Here is a 24,953-nt window from a genome sequence, read left to right as displayed (position 1 = left end):
ATAGGGACCAGAATATCATAGACTTGTGGACTCTATGTGCAGGACAACTCCCTTGTATTGTGCAAAGTTTTGCATGGGCAAGTAACACTCACCTTTTCTTCAGAATTCTTCAGAATTTCTTATAAACGATGAAACAAATTGGCAGTAAAGAGCACACATGTACGTAGCTCAGTAGAGTTATGTTTCTGACAAATAGAAAAGTAGAAATATTCACACAAAGAAAACATTCCTCAAATCAGTCTAGCCTACATAGTCAACAATGTATAATGTCTCAATGCAGAACATTCATCAAAATCGAATAGGTCCTTTGAGAGATTCAAAATGATTTGAAATGCAGCCCGTCAGACAGCACAGCGGATCTTGTGCCAACTCTTAGAACCTCCACCTGGACATACAGTTGACATGTTTGCTTTGGAGCTCCTGTCTGCCTTACAGGTGTTTCTCAGGACTAGATAAGTGCATGGAATGTCAGTCTCCAAACACAGGTGCTTCTTATGAAAGTGGGAATACTGGTTTACATTGCTGCTACATTTGTGGAGCCGGGGTTATGTAAACACACAGAACGACGCAAATGTGATGGAGCATTCCTTCAGCAGCCAGCAAGCTTTCCAGCAAGCTTTTTACTTTTGTAATAGTTTAAGTAACATAATTACAAGCTACATTATTATAAATCACAAAATATCATTAGACTTTGCTACTGTGTGTTTTATTAGCAATTATGTTTATTCAGATGCACTCGCTCAAAACCAATAAAGAAAAATTTCCTCACCCATTGCTGTGCACATCCACTGTGCAGGCGAAAAAGGAGAATGTTAATCTCAGAATGTTTAATATCTGTATCCTTTTCAGCCAGACAATAAGATACAAAGCAAACAGACTCCAACACAGTTTTGCTGTAAGGTCATATTTTATGGCCACAAAAAGGATATTACCTCAGAAAGTACAAAATGTAAAATATATGTATTTCAGTACCTTCTACACCTCTATATGTACTACACAAAATCTCTGTAAACCGCACAATGTCTCCATAGTTGTAAGCTTCGCTCCCAGGCTGATGCTTCTGCTAGTTGTGAGTGTGAGCATCTGCCTCCACACCCATTGGCCTGACCACAGGCCCACTCCAGCAGGCAGCCAGTAGCTAGTCAAGAAATCTAGCCAGCCATGAGGTGGCCAAGACACAGTTACAAAACACTGAGACACAGCTGAAGAATACTACAGCACAGCTACAGCACAGTGAGTAACATCTTCAGTATACAAAATAGCTATTGCACAGCAAGACACATTTACAAAACAGTGAAACAAAGCTACAGTACATCAGAACACGGCAACTGCACACCAAAACACAGATACAGCAGACTAAGACACAGCTACTATAAGACACAGCTTCAGGAGGAAGCTTCTGCACATTGCAACAAAGCTACAACACAGCCAGACAAAGGTACACAAAACCAAAACACAGTTACACCACCTGAAGACAGTTACATATCATCAGGACACTGGTACTGCACACCAAATCACAGCTACAGCACACCAAATCACAGTAACAGCACAAGTCAGCGATGCACACCAAAACGCAGCAACAGAACAACAAGACAGCTACAGATCATCAGGGCACAGCTACTGCACATCAAAACACAGTTACAACACAGCAAGACACAGCTAACTGTACACCAAAATACAGGTATATTACAGCTTGAAATAGCTACAAAACACCAAAACACAACTACAATACAGTGAAACACAGTTACTGCACACCAAAGCACAGTTACTGCACACAATATACAGCTACAGCACAGCTACAGCATAGCAAGACAGCTACAGCACAGCGAGACACAGCTACAGTACAACAACACACAGTTAAAGCACAGCAAGACACAGCAACAGCACAACACAGCTATATACCTCCAAAGCACAACTAAAGCACAATAACACAGTAACAGCACAGCGAGACACCGCTACACCATAGAGGCACAGCTATAGCACAAGTCACAGCTACAGCAGAACAACACAAAGTTACAGCAAAGCAAGACACAGAAGCTATGGCACATCAAGATACAACTATTCTAGAGCAAGACACTGCTACAGCACAGAAAAGCACAGCTACAGTTCACCAAGACACAGTTACAGCACACTGCAACGAGAGAGGGAGACTGACTTGGAAAAGAGGATAAAGTGGGTGTTGTGTTTTTTCGAACAGTTTGAGGGGGATAGAATTATGGTGGGGAGGACTGTGCAAGTAAACAGTTGGGGAAAATAAAAAAAAGACTTAGTAAAGACTCAAATACTGTAACACAGTAAGTCTGACTATATGTTTGGGGACAATCAATTCATGACCCCTTGTCAGCATTCCCCATCAAACGTTCAATTGGTTCCATTGTGGGGCAAATTATAGTCAACTCAAAGCAATATCACATGAGCAACAGTGCGATATGGCCCTACATCAGCACTGCTGTAATTCGGTGTTATGTGTCTTTTTGTTTAAGTTCTTATTCAATTTAATTTTGACTGTTCAGCCAGTTCCTGCCTCCTACTTTCCCAACCTTAACCGTGTTACATTGGTGCTGAAGCCCGGGAAGGAGGAGGGATGTGCTGTCGTGGAGTCCTCGCCACTGCCATCCACCCAAAAGAGCTGTCGTGGCCATCCACCAGGGGACGGAGGATTTGCTGCCAGCCGCCTGGAGGCGGAGGAGCGGCCGCCATGTGTGAGGGGAGGAGGGGCTCGCTGCCGGCTGCCTGGAGTGGTGGAGCTGCTTCCAGGGGCGGAGGAGTTCCCTATGGCTGCCAAAACGTGAAGAGGTGTTCCATTCGCCAGGGGTCGGAGGACTGGCTCTGGTCCGCCTGGGGAGGAGTGGCTGTCATTCACTAGAGGGTGGAGGAGTGATCGATGACCAGGTGACGGTGTGTCTGGGAAACCGGCGAGCAAGCTTTTTTCTCTCTCTCCTCTCTCACTGTTGCTCCGCCTTGCACTTTCCCTCTCCTCTTTTATTTGTTTTTGTTTACAGTTAATGTTCACATCAAGTGATTTCAACCATGGCATGATTTTTTGTGCCAGACGGGCTGGTTTATTTAATTCAAACAAAATTACAAATTCGCCCCTTTTTCTCCACAATTTGGAATGCCCAATTCCCAATGCGCTTTAAAACCTCATAGTAGCATTATGACTCACTTCAGTCTGGGTGTTAGAGGACGAATCTCAGTTGCTTCTGTGTCTGAGACATCAATCCACACATCTTATCACGTGGCTTGTTGAGCGCATTACTGCGGAGAAGTAGCATGTGTGGGGTCTTCACGCTATTCTTCGCGGCATACACGCACAACTCACAATGCGCCCCAATGCGAGCGAACCACATTATAGGGACCACAAGGAGGTTACCCCATGTGACTCTCTCCTCCCTAGCAACTGGGCCAATTTGGTTGCTTAGGAGACATGGCTGTAGTCACTCAGCACGCCTTGGATTCGAACTCACGACTCCAGGGGTGGTAGTCAGCGTATTTAATCACAGATGCTCCTGGATTTAATATAAGCGCAAACATAAGATATTTTAGGGGAATAAGCTACCTGTATTCTTCAGCTTTAGACGTATGGTACGTCCTTCTCATCTGTGTCACACTGGCACTTCTTTCATGTTGATAGTAGACATGTTGAAGAAGACTTGTCCACATAAATGTGCTTTAAAGCCGCAAGTATCTTGTTTAAAAATCTTGTTTTAGTACATCGGTTGATTGACAGGTAGAACTTTCATCCGTGGTTTCACCAGACATGCGCTTGGGGCGTTGAAAAGTATCTCTCACATATCCACTATCATGTATACACAATTATAACAGATGCTATACCCCCTAAATGTAGGGTGACCAGATTCCTGCTTGTGGAAAATGGGACAGCCCCCTTCCAGCAAAAATGTCAATGTCAATTTATTTATATAGCACAGTTTAAAACAACAACTGTTGACCAAAGTGCTGTACAATCATTACAACAGAAAATAAAATAGATAGAATTGGCAGCTGAAGAAATGTAGATCTTTGAAAATATATGACTTTATATCTTTGATTTAAAATCATGTACTGTAGTGGCAGTTCTAATGATACCAGGTAAGCAGTTCCACAGCTTAGGAGCCACTACTGCAAAGGTACGATCACATTTCTGTTTCAATTTGGACCTGGGGACACTCAAGAGCCTCTGGTCAGTGGACCTCAGTGATCTCCTAGGTTGGTGAGCAGACAATAGATCAGAAAATAGGAAGGGGCTAAACCATTTAAGGACTTAAAAACAAAGAGTAATCATTTGCATTAAATTCTGTGGCAAATAGGCAGCCAGTGTAGGCTAAATAAAATAGGAGTTATATGTTTGCGTTTGCGTACACCTGTCAAAAGCCTGGCAACAACATTCTGAATCATTTGTAAATGTGCAAGAGAAGATTGGCTTATTCCTAAATAGACATAAGGAGCTAGTTCACCAAGATTGAGGTGAGGCATACTTGAGACCTCAGATGGGCCAAACACAATGATCTCAGTCTTACTTTCATTAAGATGTAAGAAATTTTATGACAACCAAGATTTTAAATCTGATATACAGGCCAACAAGTGTTCCAAGCCACATTTGTCTTTTTTTAAAGGTAAATAGATTTGGGTGTCGTCCGCATAGCAATGGGTGGTTTCATATATAGTATTTTTTAAATGAACCAAACCCAGTTGGATTAAATTGAACCAGAGAGATAAAATATATTTCTTTAAATTAGAGCCTATCGGAAGCAAGTTCAGGGTAAATAAATTGGGATTTAGAATGGAACCTTGGGAAACCCCACAGGTAAGATGGTCTTTGGAAGATGTAAATTCGCCAATCTTAACTGAAAAACTTCTATTTTTCAGGAAAGATTTGAACCACTTTAGGGCATTTCCCACGCATTGTTCAAGATAGGAAATGAGAACATCATGATCTACAGTGTCTAACGCTGTGCACAAATCTAAAAGCACAAGGATTGCATGATCCCCTGAGTCAACAGTTAATAGAATATCATTCACAACTTTTAAAAGCTCAGACTCAGTACTATGATGTGCTCTAAAGCCGGACTGAAATTGACGTATCCTTACCTAAGCGCAGTTCAATTAGAAGTAGAGGGTGCATCCACATCTGTAACTGTTGTAACCTTGTACTTTTCGCTGGCAGCAATTTCTCTTAGTGTGCACTTGTCTTTCAAGCGTTTATCGTAAAATGCAGAGCAGTTCAGTCCAAAATTAAGACGTGCGAAAAACAATGCATGCTTGACTGTTACACTCATGAGTCAAGATTTATTTGGTGTCCATGCTGCGTTCATTAACGAGAACACACAATCCAAAGATGCAGATATCCCAAGCAGGCATAAAACAAACTCCACAACCTTGGCTAAGACTCCGAAGTTGATGGTCTTGCTCTCCAGCTCACAAAAAGTCTGTCCATCAGTCAGACACAGTCTTGTTCATGTCTTGTTCATGTTCCACTCAGTGATGTGACGAGTGACAATGTTTTTCAACAAAGAGCGGGGTTTCGTCAATCAAACTGAGAGTGGGAATTCTGGAGTAGAAGAAGTGTTCAAGGCTGCTCTGAATATCTTTCCACTCTGGGATGTCTCTCAGTCGGGCCCACTCAAGTTTTTCTGTGTTCCCCAATGAGCGGCTCCAATTTTGGAGGCAATCCACCAAGGCAGAATAAAAGTTTCTTAGTGCACAAAAGAAATCATCCGCTCGCATGTCACTGGCTTCAACCAGGGCATCCAACTGCTTTTTAATGTCAGAGGGTATGAATGATTCCTCCAACCTGGCCTGCAAGACTTTTCCCAGGTCATGAATGTGCAAAGCTATGGCCGTGCAGAATAAGCAAAACGTTCTTCACTTGCATGCACCTCGTCAGCATCAGAACTTTACTTAACAATAAAAAAGAAAATACAAAAATCACTAACATTTGTTGTGGCACACTTACTTTTAGCAGCATCCACATGCTTTTTTGTATTAACATGCTGTGCAATGTCAGTGCAGCCTCCATGGGCAATGGAAAAGAGAGCTCCACAAATCTCAGACCTCACTTTATTAGGCTCTGTCTGTGACTTCTTTTTTAGATCCTCATTAAATGTACATTTATGCTTACTTAAAATTTTTCTAGATGCAATTTCATCGTGTGCTCTTTAAAATTGACCCTTCAATTAGTTCACTTACTGGATGTCTATTGATAGGGGATTGCGATTGGATAGTTGAATCCAATCATGTACTTCAAATAACACATATGATTTTATTGGTTTTACAAGCCGTATCTTTGGCTACCTTTAGGATACTCAAGTAACTGAGAATGTGGTTCTGAATAATATGGGAAAAACACAGTTTTAACAACCCTTTTCTCCAAATGTGTAAAAGCTTCATGAACACTCATGTTTTCATTGATTGTGTGAGTTGTAACACCTTCTACTGTTTAGTCAAATTCAGAAAGATCACCAAATCGGCTCGTTCAAATGCACACACCTCATGAATTCAAGCCGACACTGGCCACATTTTTTAGACAGTTTTAAATGTATCGGATGTTCATGAGCTTGTAAGCTGCTTGGCTCCACTCGTAATTTCACTCAGACGATGCGAGCCGCGACCACATGAGCACCAACTATATCCACGCTATCTCTCCCAACTGGAAAAAAATGGTCCGGAGCTCGCATGACAGCTAAAAATTGCACCGTGTACGCCCGCATTAAAATATATTTTTAGCTCTAATGTTTAAAGTAGACACGTGGAGTGCGAGAGAGAAAGACAGAGAGACACATGCAAAAAAGATGAACATTTAGAGAAAGCCAGATTGTATTTACCACAGGGAATAACATTTCTTATGAGATGGCCAAGGCCTAGTTGCTGTCTCACTATGAGAAATCACTGTACAAAGGCCAATTCAATGAGCTGTGCTCAATGCATATGTGAGCTAACTGCTCAGAAATGCTTGTAAATGCTCCAGCTACCAGAGCGGCTGTGAACAAGCTGACTGAGATTAAAAGATGGAGCAGAATGTGAAACCTGACTAACAAGGAAACAAAGACAGATTCAACGATTGTGACAGCAAGGCCTTTAAAAAATGCATTTTAAACATGATAAACATATTTTCCACGGAAATATCATAGTTACTTCAATTATTGTTAATACTGTAAAAACATCCTTTAAACACACACACATATATATATATATATATATATATATATATATATATATATATATATATATATATATATATATCTTCATAAGCAAGATCAATATTCAAGTCCTTTTTTTTAAACTATCAATCTCTACTTTCACTTTCACATTATACTTCTGTTGTTTTTTAGAGATTCGTAGTCTTGCCACCTACTGGGCAGAAAGGAGAATTTATAGAAAAAGGACTTAAATATTGTTCTGTTTCTCACCCACACCCACATCATATCGTGTCTGAAGATATGGATTTAACCACTGGAGGATTGCTGGATTTGGATGGAAATATTTATTACTTTTATGCTGCCTTTATGTGCATTGTAGAGCTTCAATATTTTGATACACATTCACATGCATTGTGAGGACCTATTCTTCTAAATATCTTTGTGTTCAGCAGAAATTAAGCTATACACATCTGGGATGACAGGAGGGTGAGTAAATGGTGAGAGAATTATCCTTTTTGGTTGAACTATCCCTTTAATGTCGGTATCACAAACAACATGGCAGAAACGTGCTGAAGTTTAATACTTAGGCTTAGGGGTTTTAAAAAGTCCATAACCCTAATTATGAGTCACAGTAATAGTGATGTATGAATGTGGTATTTAGGTAGAAGCTATTTTTATAACGGAGTGTCTAAGCATTTTCCATGCTCTGCATGCTTGCTTTGAATAAAATGACTAAATTTACACATTAACAACCTGAAACATTTCTAAATCACTTTTAAAATCAAATGCTTCTTGTTTCTATGCCATCTTACAGATGACCCACAGTAGGTACAGTTTGTGATTTTAAACTTTGTGGTGGCTGACAGACATGATGCAGGAAGATGTCTGGAATCAATTTAGGATGTCAAAAGCTCCTGCTAATGAAAATAAAGCCCTTACACAAACACACACTTTTACTTTTTTGCAAACTCTCAGTCACAGAAATCTATTGGACAGAGGAAAATTGTGTTTTCAATGTCAAATATGATTCTTATTGGTTTTATTTGTATAAGTAATATTTTTTCCTAATACAGTTGCTGAGTTATCATAACTATTCCTCAACATGTTGTGGTAAATCCCCAACCTTGTTAGTCTTTTTGTCAGTCTTTTGTAACCTACCACATAAAACAATGTTTGGTGAGAAGGCATAAACTCTTAGCCACCATATTAAGTGTTTCACAATAGAATTACTGTAGATGTAATCCATATAAAGAAGCTATCCATCTAGCTCCTGTGTGTATCAAGTCAAGCACTGTTTACACAAATTGTGGTTAGGTATCATTATCTCTCTCTCTCGCTCAATCTGTGTGTGTTTGTGTGTGTGTGTGTGTGTGTGTGTGTGTGTGTGTGTGTGTGTGTGAGCATGTATTTATCACTTTGTGGGGACCAAATGTCCCCATAAGGATAGTAAAACCCGAAATTTTTGACCTTGTGGGGACATTTTGTCGGTCCCCATGAGGAAAACAGCTTATAAATCATACTAAATTATGTTTTTTGAAAATGTAAAAATGCAGGAAGTTTTCTGTGAGGGTTAGGTTTAGGGGTAGGGTTAGGTTTAGGGGATAGAATATAAAGTTTGTACAGTATAAAAACCAAATTATGTCTATGGAAAGTCCCCATAAAACATGGAAACACAACATGTGTGTGTGTGTGTGTGTGTGTGTGTGTGTGTGTGTGTGTGTGTGTGTGTGTGTGTGTGTGTGTGTGTGAAAATGGGGAAGGATTGTTGTTTATTAATTGAGGAAGAAATGAAGAATGAGTAGAATGAGCCAGATCCATTGGGCTGTTTTTTTTTTCCATGGCATACTTCCTCTCTCTATGATCAGGATTATTTGCAGATGCGATTGTCCCATTGCTCCTTTTTTAACAAGAAAAAAATCAACCATCTGCTCTGCATCTCATTGTGTTTTCAGGCCTAGATGAGCAGTAATCCGTATCTAACTCTATAGGCAATAAACAGACATAAGGAATCTAAGGGGTAGATTTATTTTGATGATGTGTTTTATCACTCTTTCACACTTGCCCCCCAAAAAAACTTGGATATTAAAGTTTCACCTTTGTATTTTTTTTTTATTAATTAACCTTATATAATTATACTGAGGGACATATTGAATTTATTTTTAGGACCAGTTTCAACAAGAAATTTCAAGATATATTTAATGCAAAACAATAAGTCATGGGAGAAGGATTTGAGAAACATGAAATGGACCACAAGTATACAATCAATTCTTAATCTGGATTTCGGTAGTTTCGTTTTGTTATGGGGTAAAAAGGCATGCATAATAATTAGAAAAGTATTGTCAAGGAATTGCTGTTTAGATGGAGTTTTACTTTGAGTGTAGCATGTCACACATCATGTCAATGACATGTCAACTTTACATAAATTAACTGAAGAATATTAGGATTTAAGGAAATAATGTTGACCATCATTTCCACTCACATTTTCATGGGTCCATAGGTCTGGCTACCATCCATCTGAGTTATATAAATTACTTATTGTCACTGATTACAGAATGGAGTTCAGCAAATAAATAAGCCAAATTTAGAAAAGAAATAGGACAATAATATTACCATATTTTCTTACGCTTGACCAACATGTTTAACTGATGACACATTCAGCTCTTATTACTTGGGTTTTGGTCTGACTGCATTGTCAATCGCCATATGTAAAAGGAAGCTAAAGATAACAAAAAAAAAACGATGTTACACTCGCTCATTTCCTGAGCGTGTTTGCCCTATTTATTTCCAGGTGTGCTTCAGGTTGATTTCCACATGATACTGAGCAGACATCTGTGTTGTCTATAGCTTCAAGCACCTGGGCCACTGCAGCCAAACATCTGCCATCCAAACAGCTCCGAATATACCCTTACATACACAAACATGGACATGCATTCTCATACCTTCACACAAAGTACCATACAACACGATCCCACACATATAAACACAAACATCCTCAAGTAAACATGCAAGTTCACAAACACAAATAGACACCGCATGCTACTACGTATAACACTAAGCAGTCTGGCCTTTTATGCAGCTTGTTTATGGCTGTGGATCAGACAAGCTGCAGAATGCCAGAACTGTGATGTTCTGTAATGGAAAACGTGTGCTTTGCTCCTCACCTATCAGGTGTGAGGGTCAGAGGTGCCACATGGAGCTTGTTAGCATTCCAACCTCAACATCAGAGGAAAGATACTGCTATTAATGCTGCCAGGGGAGTACATGTTCTGTGCACCTATGTATGCTTGTGTGTGTTTAAGGAAATAGTTCTTCCAAAAATTAAAAACTTTCATTTACTCACCCTCATGCCATTCCAAACCCTGGTCTAAACACCTTTTATCAAAAACAAAAGGAGATATTTAGCAAAATGTCCAAGCTGCTCTGACCCTGCTCACCATTCACTTTCATTGTCATTCTTTTACAGTGCATGCAATGAATGTGAAGGGTAACCAGGGAATGAGCAGCTTGAACATTCTGCTAGATAACTCCTTTTGTGTTCCATGCAAAAAACAAAACAAAACAAAAAATTAATATGTGTTTGGAACAACATGAGGGTGACTAAATGAGGACAGAATTGTAATTTTTGGCTACACTAAAGCTTTATGCCTTGTTTATACTTTCGCCTGGCACCGCAGCGTGTCTTGCGTGTGCAACTTCCGACTACCCGAGGCATTTATACTTGACGCACACTGCAGTTGCATTTCGCTGAAAAGCACTCTTCTTCCAGCAAGAAACCACAGTGAATAAGTGCTTTGCTGAACTTTACATTTTACCTAACCAGGTATTATAATAATTGTCAGTGTTAGCTGCAAATATGAAAGAGGTCCACAAAACAAAAATACACTGGTCTGTCTGTGACTAAACTCAAGCACTTTAATTTGTTTATAGTTTAAGATAATAGTTTTATATTTGAGAGTCAAGTCAAAATGACGACTTCAAATAATTGTATGAAATCAAATTACATTAAGTTTTTTATTGTATTTTTTATTTAAACCTTTTTATTCAGTGTACTAAATGTAAGGATAAATTGACTTCAACAGGTAATTTACACTGAGAAAAATGTTTCCTTTTAACATTATTTGCAGTAGTTACACCCTGCCTCAAAAGGCACAGGCACATCTGCCTTCCCCTTTCCTCAAATTTGTCTAATGGGATTGAAGCCATAGATATACACACATAGATGCCTCATTATAAGCTGTTCTTATGGGCCACTATACATAAGCCGTCCGCCTTTATTGGAAAGGTCAAATTCCATACATAAACACGAAAGCAGTTGACCGTGTGTCTGCAAAAGCTTTTGGCACACAAGATTTAGTTTGTCATTAATGTTAAATAATTCTAAATATTGTAGATAATAAAAATGACTTTAAACAGAAGTTAAAGGGTTAAAAGCTCATATAAATATTATTCTGTGAATAAATATATATATGAAGGATACTAATGCCCAGATCACCCGTTGGTATCTAGCTCTCCAGCCCTTTAAGTTCAAGGTGGTCCACAGACCGGGGGTCCAGATGGCTGTCGCTGACAGGGTGTTGGTAGGCAGGCCGGATGGCGCCCCGGCCTGAGTTGGGCGGTGGGGGTATGTGGCAGCGGGGGCATGGTCAAGCGCCCGTCGGCAAGAGGAAGCGGTAAGGGCGCTTGCACCTGAGCTAAATCATGTCTAACACCTGTCTCTAATTCCAGTGAGCATGGCGAGAGTGGCATAAAAGCAGCCACAGAACCTCCAGAGCGGAGAGAGAGTGACAAGGGAACCCAGTGTTCCCAAGAAAGACTTTGAAGTGCTGTACATAAAGTGTGTTATAAATATTAAAAACCCTGTTACCTATGGAGTTATCACAACCCTATTTCCTGTGTTTTCCCTCTCTCGAAGCGAGAGCGTTCCACACATTCATTGTCAGAGAAGAACAAATAAAGATCGAAAAGTTACAAATATTGGCATGTGCACGACCCTGCGAAAGGGAGCTCTGGGGAGGCCAGACATCAGCCATGGTGACGTCACTTTGTGGGCGCGAATTCTCGCAAACAAGCGGCTGTGTCGAGTATAAACCAGACTTAAGGGTGTTTTCACACTTGGTTAGAGGGCTTGGTCCGAACCATAGTTTAAATTCTGGGTGCATGCAAATTATGCATCATCAATAGTGGTTCACTTCTGCAAGTTATGGTGGATTGCTTTCAAAATAGTTACGAACCATACTGCGGCTGGATTCACAAATTTTTCTACTATTTTCAAAAACTACTATTTTATTTGTATTTTTTTAACTTTATGAAAAAGTAAAGAATATTTAGTATTCCTGAAAAGACTGTTATTCTCATCCACTAAGTACTTTTAAAAAAAAATTCTTAAGAAGATTTTCATGAATCCATCCCCTGGAGTTCACAAACTTACCACAGGCCACCTTTTCAAGTGGACTTGTGTGCAGTTTGATGGCACGCACATACTGTAAGTTCAGAAAACAGCTTTCATACTAACCAAACAAACCGAACTCTAATGTCAAACGGATGCAGGTTTGCACCAAAAGCTCTGAAGAAAAAGACGCTTAAGTATTTGTGCCTGGTGTTTATCTCACAAATTCACACTGTCTTTAAATTTCCCATTTTTCCACCTCCTCCTCATTTAGCTGTATCCCATCCATCCCTCTTAAGTCTCTCCATATCTTAAGTAAATTTGTAGCAGACCTGAGACTCGGGCCCTGCCCATTCTCTCACAGTGAGCTGCGTGTTTCACATTACAGGCATATTTCCACATTGTATTTTGCTAACACTGGCCTGCTGATAAAGGGCCAAAATGCTTGAAAGAAAAAAATGTTTCTCAGCACTTACAGTGACCGAATGTCTGCTGAGCACTGGAAAAGAACAAGAGCTCTTTTGACAGAGCCCATGCAGTGCAGTGCAGTGGTCAGGGCCATGGAGCCCAGCAGCACACTCAGACAGGCCCTCTCAGAAATCCCCCCTACTACAGGGGTCTAGCCCTTCACTGATGGCTACATTTATCAGCTTCTTCTGGGTTGCCTCCATGATAAAATAAGAAAAGAAAAATGGAAGAAAAGTGGAGAATGGAAGAAAAGTAGAACAACACTCAGAGACACAACAAGACCGTTCAGGTTCTGGATGGGAACATTTTTAAAAAGATGAAAACCAGTGGCAGATAAGGGGTGGAAACTCATACACTGTAGGACTAAGAAGATAAAGGAGAAGAATTAAAGATAGTGATGACAGCTGGGCACAAGAATTATGGATTGGCTTAGTGTCTCACCTAAAAGTGATGGGACTGAGAAAGCAGATGGTATGTCTTGGTATCTCTCTCTCTCTCTCTCTCTCTCTCTCTCTCTCTCTCTCTCTCTCTCTCTCTCTCGCACACCAATTCCTACTAAGTAGGTCCTTGTGGTGGCACGGTTTCTCACCTCAGTCTGGGTGGCAGAGGACAAGTCTCAGTTGCCTCCACTTCTGAGACCATCAATCCACCCATCTTATCACGTGGCTCATTGTGCATGACACTGCATCACATATGGTAGGCTCATGCTACTATCTGCGATCCACGTACAAATTAACACGCACCCCACTGAGAGCGAGAACCCCTAATCGCGACCACGAGGAGCTTACCCCATGTGACTTTACCCTCCCTAGCAACCGGTCCAATTTGAGTCACTCAGCATGCCCTGGATTCAAACTTGCGACTCCAGGGGTGGAAGTCAGTGTAAATACTTGCTGAGCTACCCAGGCCATCTTACAGTATCATTTTTAATAATATTAATCAATTTAATCACTAATCAAGTATAAATTATTTTTAAGTTATATAATTAATCTCATATTTATTGCAAATTATTAATTAAGTACACTACCATGAAATATATTTAAGTACCAAAGTAGACCTATATGGGCTGCAACAATTGATACATTTAATGATTAGTTAATTGTGGAACCTTTAATTGTAATCTAGATTATTTATTTGATAATTTGTCCTACACTGAAAAAGTTAATATATCATAAATGATTAAGAACTTTCTACATAGAATAAGTTGAATAAGTTAGCGTGAACTAGAAAATATTAACCAAATTCTACATTTGTACTTAAAGTTAAACATGCTCTAGCTTATACAGTAAGTAAATATTATTCATGGTTGTTTGTTATCCTTACAGTGCATCATCATGTATCAATCTTGAATTAGAAAACCTCATTGTATTTATTCACAAAATTTTGTGCATTTCACAGTTAAATAAAACAAAGTTAATTTTATTTAACATTCAAAGCTGGTGTTCCCAGTATGCATCAGGCTTAAAAAAATGAATGAGCTTGCATGGTTTCACTCTTTGCTAATTTATTTTCACCTTTTTATTGCTGATTTAGCTGTTTCTTGTTTTGTGAAGTCATTTTCTACTTAAGTGTTGGGGTCTGCGTGCACAGCCCTGAATCTTGTTTCTGTTGCCTGTAATACAAGGTGAAGATGTTGACTACACAGCATGCATTAAGCTTCCCTGTGGAAGTCTTTTATGTTTAAAAGTGTTTACAAATAATGTGAAAAGTTTCAATAAAATGTTAATTTAAATGTAACATAATGTACATCAGGTTTGTAAGTAAATGTTACTTTATTAAATGAAATGTTAAAGTTAAATTTATTAAATCACTTAAGTCAGTCATTAAGTTAAGTCGATTTTACTTTTTAATTTTATATCATTTAAAGGGGTCATGACATGAGGAATCAAATATGCCTCGGTCTTTTGACATATAAGAGGTCATTGTACTATAAAAACATACTGTAAGTTTCAAAACTGAAAATTCCTCAATAGAAAAAGAGCATTTGTTTAAACCAAGCTGCAAAAATGTCTCGTTTGTAATTCGTGGAACTTGTGACATCACACGGACCAAATACGCATATGCCTATGCATATGCAACAGCAATTTTTCTGTCATTGCACCCTTGGCCCCGCCCACTGGTGCTCACTCAGTCACACAGTTGAATAGGAGAGAGGGGGCCTGTCATGGGAGACTAATCTTAAGTGGACACAGGTCACCTTCATGTGCCTGTCTGGATTTAAATGTTTTTCTACATAAACATGCACAGATAAGATGTCTTTGACTGCTTGATACATACAAGACACTGAACACCAAGTTGCTCCCAATGGCAGGCTAGCACCTTGCATGGCAGCTCTGCCGTCATTGGAGTATGAATGTGTCACAGTGTAAAGCGCTTTGAATACCGTTAAGGTTAAAAAGGCGCTATATAAGTGCAGACCATTTACCATTTAAAAACACTTGGACGTTAATTGCAAAAACCACGAATAAACAGTTTAATTCATGAATATTTCTTATGTCATAATGACTGATGTGCTGACACCCTGTTTACACCGGGCGCATCTGTTGACACAAAGCAACGCAATGGCTTGAGGCTGTCTACACTGGGTGCATCGAAACAAACTTTCTAAACCATTTATTTATGTTTTTGACAGCAGTAGCGGCAGCGTGTGTAGCGCAAAATGGAACGGAACATCTGTTTACTGTTGCCGCAACGCGACACTCCGCAATAGAAGCTTCCATGTTAGTCAACATCATTGATTATAATGGGTTCTATTGCTTTTGATGTGATGCGACACTCGCGTCTGGTATAGACAATTGTCCAAACTGGGCAGTTGACTTTCAACTGAGTGTAGTGGGGCAGATGACTCGACCCTAGTGCTTGGGGTGTTTGTACAGGACACACACACAGCCTGTGTCCTGGAATAGCTCTTCTCGCCTGGAATGCTCTGCAGAATGCACGGGTTGGAATGGGGGTTGGGGGGCAGCCCTGGAGTTCAATAAGCATGGAATCTCTTCCCAGGGCGAGTTATGATTTATCAATCCATCCAGATCATTCAGAACATCCCTGCTATTACTGACCGGCTGACAGCTTTGATTTAAGGGAGGTCTGGGCCCGAGCTGTCATCTGTCTGCACCTTGTTGTTGTTCTGCCCATCACGTTTCCCAGGCCCCTGTGCTGTGCCGGAGCACTCTCTCTTCCTCAAAGCTTAAAGAAACCAGATCTACATCATCCATCTCAGCACATCAGGCACAGACAGGCCTTCCATTAGTGAATCTGCCTGTGTATGACCTTCTGCATTCTGACCTCTTGACCTCTCCTTGAATGACCAAAACGGGATGAAAAGACACAGAGGCCAAGCCATATTTTACCAGGCCATCAGCAGCTTTCTGTCTACCAGCTGCTATCTATGTACCCGTTTCATCAGAAATTGTACAGGCCTCTACTAGACCAATATATTGGACAGTCTGTTATTTGTCCATTTTGAGATTATCAGCAGCAGTCGATAACAATTCTGGTTGGCCAACAGAAGTTATAGAACTCTAAAACTGGGGTCAAGGTGCAAAACTGAACAACAGAAACATTTAAAAGGACAGTTCACCCAAAAATTACATTGCATAAATAAATAATAATCACTCATAATTTACAGACCCTCATGTCATTCCTTGTGACTGTGTGACACAAATGGAAACATTTTAATGAATATTCCAGTCCGTATTTGCACTATAATATCAGTTAAGCTTTAAATAAAGAATCACATATGTAGTCCATGTGACTCATGCATTCAAGTTCTTGGGTCACCAAACCAGCCTCTGTGAACAAGATTATTTAATGCATCAATAAACGTGTAAAGGAAAAGATTTTCACTGAAAAATTATTTACATTTTGTTTTGTTCCTCACCAAAACATATCGGATGGCTTTAGAAGACGATTATGATGCACAAGTCGCATGGATAACTTTTATGTTGATTTTTTTTAGTCCCACCAGCCATTGTATTGAAAAGACGGACCAGAATATTCATTTAAATTTTTACGTTTGTGTTATGCATAGAAAGAAAGTCATACAGATTTGGAATGACATAAGGGTGAGTAAATTCTGACAGAATTGTCATTTTTGGGTGAAACTGTCCTTTAACAAACATTATAATAATTTTCTCTTTAATGATTTTCAGTGTATCTTAGGTAACTATTGTGTGAAATAAGCATTCATTTGATTTAATCTAATTTCCCTTCATTAAATTGGATTTATAATTGGCCTATATAAATAAATATTGCATAAAAAAACATATAAATCGACCACTAGTCACTACAACACACATAACATCCTAACACATATGCACAGAGAAAGAGGATAAAAGAGAGGAAAGGTAGAGACAGGAAAGATATATCGCCAACTGTTCGTCCCAGCGACGAAACACATTCTCTTCATTCTTAATAATTAAGGCAGTAAATCCACTCAGAGAGAGAGGGAGGACGTGTACATAAACACCATCACCACAGAGTTCAGAGAGTACTCAAATCTCACTGCTAGATACTGGATGAAGCAAGAGGTTTTCACCATTCAACTTCCCCAGTGTGAGTGTGAGTTTGAGTGCTGATATGTGATTTATCCAGTACTTACACATGTGCTTTACATGTCGAATTCTTGGCCTAACCTTGGGCCTCTGGCAGCGTTACCCAGAAAGCCCAAATCTCTGCCACAACAACATGACCAGGACGACAACTCCCTCTGCTGTGTTTGCTCAGCTGGTCCGGCTTTGTCAGTCAGTATCAAACTCCTTGTTCCTGCCCTTCTACTGTTATTCTTCTCTATTTAGTTTCTTTGCACTAACATGGTTTGTTAGTTCTTTTGTGCTTTGTTTTGCATCAAAGGGAACATCTCCCACGTTCTCTGTTTGTTCCCTCAGACAGTAAGAGGGTCAAGCAGTCACTGATAACAGACAGCTTACCTGTAACCTGTGAAGTAAGAGCTTTTACATAGATTCAATGCAACTGATAATTATATTACAGTAAAAGCACAACAATTTTGTAGTCTTGGGTATATCTCTATTCTGCTTTAATGACAGCATGCACTCCTGTGTTTGTGCACAAACTGATGAGGCACGTTATCCCAGCATGATTTGAAATTTATGTAAAGCATCTTGTGGAAATCTTTTGTAGGAAGTAGTTAAACATGTTCAATGTCACAAATTTGCTTATTTGATTAGTGATGTAGAAATAAGATTTCTTACTAATGTTTTTACAACATAATATGTTTGTTTTACATTTTTTATATCCTAAAATTTATTTTGTTTACAGGTTTTAGATTTTAACTCCTAGATTTTTAAAGTGGTCTCAAACATTTGGACCCCACTGTATCAAAAGGCTTGATCACTGACCTGCAAAGATGCGCAGACGTTTGCGTCTCGGGGGCGGCCCAAGTCCAGAAACGCCCATACACTCATCTTCATCATCGCAGTCCCCACTCTCTAGACCCTCCTCATCCTCATCAGCCTGGCCCTGTCTGGCAGGATCTTTTTTCGCAGTGCCCCCTCCTGGTCGAGCCCTCCATTGCTTCTCAGGCAATGTCACCATACGCAAAAGCTGTAGAGAAAAGACCAATAGTTTAATATTAATTAACTGTATAATGAGTCGAGTGGAAGACGTATGTGTGGTAAGCTCTTCATTAAGTAGAATAGAATACTACACCCTGATGATTATAGGTAATGCATATAGGTTTTCAGCCTATAGGTGTTCAGCATATACTGTAAGCATTCAGTGCATTATGTGTTATGCTATTACTCTAGGTATGTTTCATATACCGATATCAGTCATAACATGCTAAGTTTGTGGATTCATAGTTCTCAGATCCCAATCACATTAAAGCTGAAAACTGTCAAACAAATTCATAGAGATATGTATATGTTATTATAGCAATCGTAATTAGTAGCTAGAAGAGGTATACATACATATAAGTGGTATGTGCAAGACTTCACATTAAGAATGTGTTTTGAGTTTAATAACATTAGCTTTATAATATCTCATTATATCATACCAGAGGATCACTTTTTTCTTTCTTTTTAATGGTGCACTGGAATAGAGACAGACATAAAAAAAGATAAATGTTAAATGAGTTCCTAACATCGACCGCTGTTGTGCTGTGCCAAACTATAATCGCTGAAAATTCCATCATCCCCCTTCTTCCTCTTGTTTTCCTTTAATCTTTCTACTCTGTCTCTCTTTTTTATTGATTTCCTCCCAATGTGTGGACACAAGCATGTACTTGCTTTTTTGTTGTTGTTGTTTTTGTCTACAGGAGAAAATTGAGATCAGATGGGTTTGGCTATGGATGGCTTCGCTCTGAAACGAATCAAAGAGCAACAGCTTCTGACTAGCGTGCGGCTCGCAAAAAACTAGAGAAGGATAATTATTATATTATACCATTTAGAAGATAAACAGGCCTTACTAAACATACAACCCTCCCCAACAGTGCTTTAAAAGTTAGCACATTCTCAGGAGGTCAGCGGGGAAAGTCATACAACATGTTCCACCAGAACTCCACACAGGCCTCCATTCAGGCCTGGACACTGGAGGTACAGACAGCCTATGTTTGAACAAGTCTGCAGGGCCAGTTATAGGAGTGACAGAGAAACTGATTCATTTATACAGTTTGCCTACCGCCAATGACACCAAAAATCATAAATCCCGAAATCGGTGTGAAAATGCGCTTCGAACAGCGCCTCCTGGTGAAACCGCATGCCCTGGATGGACAATGATTTGTTCTGTTAATGAAATTGCAAGAAAAAAACATTTGCCTCTTTTCCCTGTGTGGTATTTCGGTGAGGAATGGGCCTTTAATGCACTCAGCTCTCTTGTTTCAAGATCATGTTTATGGAGAGCTGCATGAGTCTAAACCCTAAGCACATTTACTGAGGGCTCTGAATTCCTATCTGAAGACCGTTGCCCAGTAACGATGTGAGATGGGCTGTCCCCACAAAACATTGAAACTTTGAAAGCAAACAGTCATAAAGAGGGAAAGAGATGCAGTTGAGGTTATTTGAAAACAAACCCTAAAAAAGACAACTGTTTTGCTCCCTGTTTGGCATGGCGTGTGCGGAGAGATGGGCGAATGGATGGAGCATTGCCACTCCCCCCCACCCCCCCCCCCACACACACACGCATGCGCACATGTATTGGCCAACTAAAGTAGCACAGTAAGCTTTAGTTTGGCTGCGTAGTGTACATTTCTAGCAGTTGTTACTAAGTCACAGTAAAGGAAAAAGATTACTTATTCACGCTGTAAATGAACAGTACACTGTTTCACACTGCACATGAAACAATGTTGCTTTAAGACTGCATGGAACTATAACCTAGATGAATTAATCAAATAATCTAGATAAATTACATATTACTCTTTGTCATCTTATTTCAATATCTTATTAAATAAAGGCGTAAAATATCGAACATCACTATGTTTGTTCAATTAACATAATCCACTTTTTCTACAAGAATATTGCCATAGAATCCAGTCGACTTTTGCTGAATGGGAGTCCATGGAAGATTGCTGTACCATTCAAATCAATGGCGCAAAAGACCGATGTTGTGTGGACAAGAGGATCTAAACATGCCATTTTGGGTCCCTTCCAGACATTGCTTCTCTGGGAGTCTATGGGAGCTTCATGAGTGCTATTTGCATTGGACCTTGGACATTGGGCTTTCAATTTACTTTACACAAATTGAACACTTTATTAGGAACACCTGAACGCCTACTTATTCATGCAATTATCTAACCAACCAATCATGTGGCAACAGTGCACTGCATAAAATCAGGCAGATTCGGGTCAGGAGCTTCAGTTAATGTTCACATCAACCATCAGAATTGGGGGAAAAAATGTGATCTCATTTGAAATTTAAATTTGAGATTTTTACTGGAATGATTGTTGGTGCCAGACGGGCTGTTTTGAGTATTTCTGTAACTTTTTATCTCCTGGGATTCTCAAGCACAAAAGTTTACTCAGAATGGTGCCTAAAACAAAAAAAAGATCCAGTGAGCAGCAGTTCTGTGGACGGAAACATCTTGTTGATGAAAGAGGTCAATGGACAAATGGTAAGACTGGTTCTCTGACAGAAAGGCTATGGTAACTCAGATAACCACTCTGTACAATAGTAGTGAGCAGAATAGCTTTATGAGTGTACGTGTTTTTGTCCCACCTGGAAGACCGACTTCTATATATAAGGATTAGGCGAGCACTCAAACTGCCACAAATGGCCAATAATGGAAATGGGGATATACATGATTGACAGCAAATGAAATGTTAAAGCAGCGCTGTCAAGTGCAGTGTTTGGGTGCTGGGAGATACACGCACAGTTATTTGCAATCTGAATTAACACATTTATTTCAGCTTTCATAATCAAAAATTTTGTTGCAAATTACTTATAATATTATAATTATTTATAAATTTCTCTATTTGTGTAGTCGTTTGAGCAGGTTTTAGGAGCAGCATTGCAGATGCCAAACAATAGTCTGTGCTTCCCCACTTCTGAAAATCACTGGCCTCTATTAACATGAAATCAGTGCAAATTTACTTTAACCTGTAGCTACAAGTGCACAAACAGCACTTTCTATTCAGTAAATGGTTTCCATACTGTGTGGTTTAATTTCTATTTGGATATAAATGTGGTCCATCTCCTCATGTAAATGTTTTATGATGATCAATAATTCTTAATTGCCAATGTCCAATAACCATTTTATTATTAATGGCAGTTATGAAAGGAAATACATAGTGTAGTGACCCCAAAATTACCTTATTATCTGTATAGAGCCAGAGACCTATTGCACAACAGAAACACCGTCAGTTTGAACAGGCTTGATGCATACTGGAGAGACCAGAGTAAGTATAGAGGAATCAAATAAAAGAAAATATGCTTGAAAAATCAAGAACATGCCTCATATTTGAGGACTAGCCTCCTCCAGTTTCTGTCTGTGCTCCAGAGGCTTTGGGAACAGAGAGCTCATGGAATGCAGCAGAGCTGAACGCAAAAAATGCAATTAGTGTCTGTTCAGCAATGTGATCCCAGATTTCCTTAACTGCACACAACGCAAAGGAAAACTCAGTGCAGAATCTCCACAAAAAAGGCCAACATTTTTGAAACTGCTCAGTGCAGGCCAGTTGCGAGAGACACAGTGACCACAAACCTGTCATTGCGTCCCACACCAGGCCTGAACTCTGCTAAGGGTCAACACTCGAAGCAATATTGTAATTCCACATGGTAGCTTACTGTTTAATCCACAAGACAAGCAATGGAGCATGTTCCAACTGAAGAGAGAAGTCACAGATTTTATGACAATGACAAACAATTATTAGCACAGTGCAGATCTCATTCACTCAAACAACAGCAATAGTAAACTACATTTTTAAAAAGTTGCCATGATGCAAGGGTGTTGTGGGTGGTTGTCAGGGCAACCACGTATGTGTCTCTTTCTCGCTCTCTTTGCCACTCTGCTGATGATTTGTTTGCAGCTTCAGGGGCATTACTTTTGCACCTCTCTTACTATGTCTCTCGGTTTCACTTGTTTCTATTTGACAACAAAATAACTTATTCTCGACCCAGTCGAAAGTCTTCGATACAGTTTCTTGTGATAATTCTCTCTTGAAACTGGATATAAGCAACAACTACGGAAATTAATTTGTTGCTGGTCTTTGTAACATGCTTTGAAAACTCTTAAGAGAAAAAAATCACATTTAGTGTGTGATAACCACTGCAATCTTGTATACTTAATCCTGACCCTGTCCGTATTAAAAATAAATAGAGTTAAGGCTGGAGTCTGAAGTCTGAGTCGACCCTTGCATACTCCTAATTGAGCCAGTGTTTTTGTGTCTGGCTGGTTGGGATACTCAAACAAAGAGAGCAATTCTTTGATCCTTTTTGATTGATCGAACAATAAAATGCTTAGTTGCATTAGTTGTACTAAGCGGATAGTGGAAAGTATTTAAACTTCTAAAAAGTTACTCAAATCACTGTTAACTTCCCCAAGTCTTCTCAATTTCCAACTACTTTTCCTCTAACAATAAGAAAACATGAGAAGCCACGTTTGTTCTCTCTCTTTCTTTCTCCCACTCTGGTAACCACAACACACTCTGTGGGGCGGCAGTGAGCAGCTGAGGGTTGTGTAAGGCCTGGATATAAAGACCCCAGTGGGGACGAAGATAAAGTCTGTGGTTTGGCCCCAATACTGCAGCGGAGTCGAGCGGCACACAGCAGCCCCATATCCTGTGTGTCACCGTGCTGAAGTGTAACCCAAACAGGGTCAGTGCTGGGGCACGGATTACCTTAACTGTAGTGAAGGCCTACATGTTTACATGTGTTAGAGGGACAAGGTTATTATAGTTTTTAAATTTAAAATGTATTTTTAATTTCTATTTTATTTTCAATTTGTCATTTTTTAGCATTTTTAAGGTGTTTTTTAGTTTAAGTTTTTCATAATAGTTTTTCATTGTAGTTTTAGTGCTTTAGGGTTACAAATAGAAAGGAAAGCGAGTGAGAGAAGCTGCATATATCATTGGCCATAGAATGCACAGCATGTGCAACCACATCATTATATTAATGTTTTAGTACTCAGAAATATTAAATGATGAGACCGATATCAAGTACCAGTACTAACCCCCAGTATCGGCCCGATACAAGTACTACCAATTAGTATCGGTGCATCTCTACTATATTGTATCAAAAACTAAAATGTAAATTAATTCATTTTTATTTTATTGTCATTAAAATGTATTTCTGTATTAAAAACTAAATGTATTAATTATTTTGTTTTATTTCAGTTAAAACATTTTTTTTGGCATTTTAGTCTTTGTTAACTATAATAACACTGATGAGAGAAAGCGAAACAGAGGAGGAAATCTAGCGAGGAAGTGACTTTGTTCTTTTTACCACTGATTAGCAACATACCGTGTATTGTGCTTGCTCTCAATGAAAGATGGACATGTCTGGACTTGTGGTGTACAGTGTTTGTAGCTTGTGATCTTTTTTTACATGGTGCTTTGCCTGCTCACTTACTGTATACATAAAAGCTGCACTTACATACTGCACTGCAGTGTGCTTTAATTTGTAACAGTACGGACACTTTGAAAGGCTTTCAGGGCACATCAGTCTTTAGAAAAGAATCTGAATAATCAAATAAGCCTGGTGCTTAACCTCAATGTAATCTAATTTGAATTGTAATTTCCTGCATTCTTAAAATGATTACATTATGATCTCTGCCATACATAGCATAGCATGGTAAAAATCCACTTGGAAGAGTTCCGTTTTAAATCCATTTCCTTTAAAGCACCGCTGCTACAACCATACGTATAGATGGACATCGTCTGCTGTTGCGTTGCAGCTCACACAGTTTAAGTGTCTAGTCATAAAACCATTGCATTTTTACAATAGCATGTGAAAATAAAAACAGTACATCTTTTAAAAACTTTTCTTGAGACCCCTGTCTTATGTAAGGGCCCATTATGAAACTCCTCCTTAAGACTGATTAAAATAGGCCTTTGCAGTTTTGCACTAAATGCTTTCAGTTAACAGGTGGATATTATAGCCACTTTAGATGTTATGATTCATACCTGAGGAAAGAAGGGATAAAAAGGGTAAATTTTTACTGTGTGTGTCATGGAAACTTTAATAAAAACCAGACAAAATGCGCACACACACACATTCACGCATTACTCAACATTTATTCAATTTAAGGTGATAAGGGGGGCTCTCTCTCTTTCCCAGTGCCCAATCTCACCTTTCTGAGGCAGAGGCAGTCACGCAAGACATGGTGTGTCTGAGACAGATGAAAGAGACAGATTCATTTCCTAGAACTAATACCTGTTGAGACAAGAGCACAAAGAGTAGGCCTTCTCTACTAGGTATATAATTCTGGGTGTGGGCTTCTCCAGCGAGGATCTATGAGTGTTTTACCACATTCGTTTGAATTGGTTTCTCTGCAATCCAAACAATTGTCTATG

General features: G+C 39.4%; 1 protein-coding gene across 1 annotated transcript in view; it reads right to left on the bottom strand.

Annotated features, from left to right (window-relative positions):
* The window catches only part of LOC127659402 (glypican-3), a 233,808-nt gene that overhangs the window by 15,795 nt on the left and 193,060 nt on the right, over positions 1 to 24,953 (bottom strand). The window contains exon 7 of the mRNA XM_052149203.1: positions 18,348 to 18,552. Coding sequence (XP_052005163.1) covers positions 18,348 to 18,552 — 205 coding nt within the window. The remainder of the gene's footprint in view (positions 1 to 18,347; positions 18,553 to 24,953) is intronic.

This window comes from Xyrauchen texanus, chromosome 19, assembly GCF_025860055.1.
Source record: "Xyrauchen texanus isolate HMW12.3.18 chromosome 19, RBS_HiC_50CHRs, whole genome shotgun sequence".
In the NCBI taxonomy this organism is placed as follows: domain Eukaryota; kingdom Metazoa; phylum Chordata; class Actinopteri; order Cypriniformes; family Catostomidae; genus Xyrauchen; species Xyrauchen texanus.
Note: the sequence above shows the minus strand (reverse complement) of the source record. Positions and strands in the feature narration are given on the sequence as shown.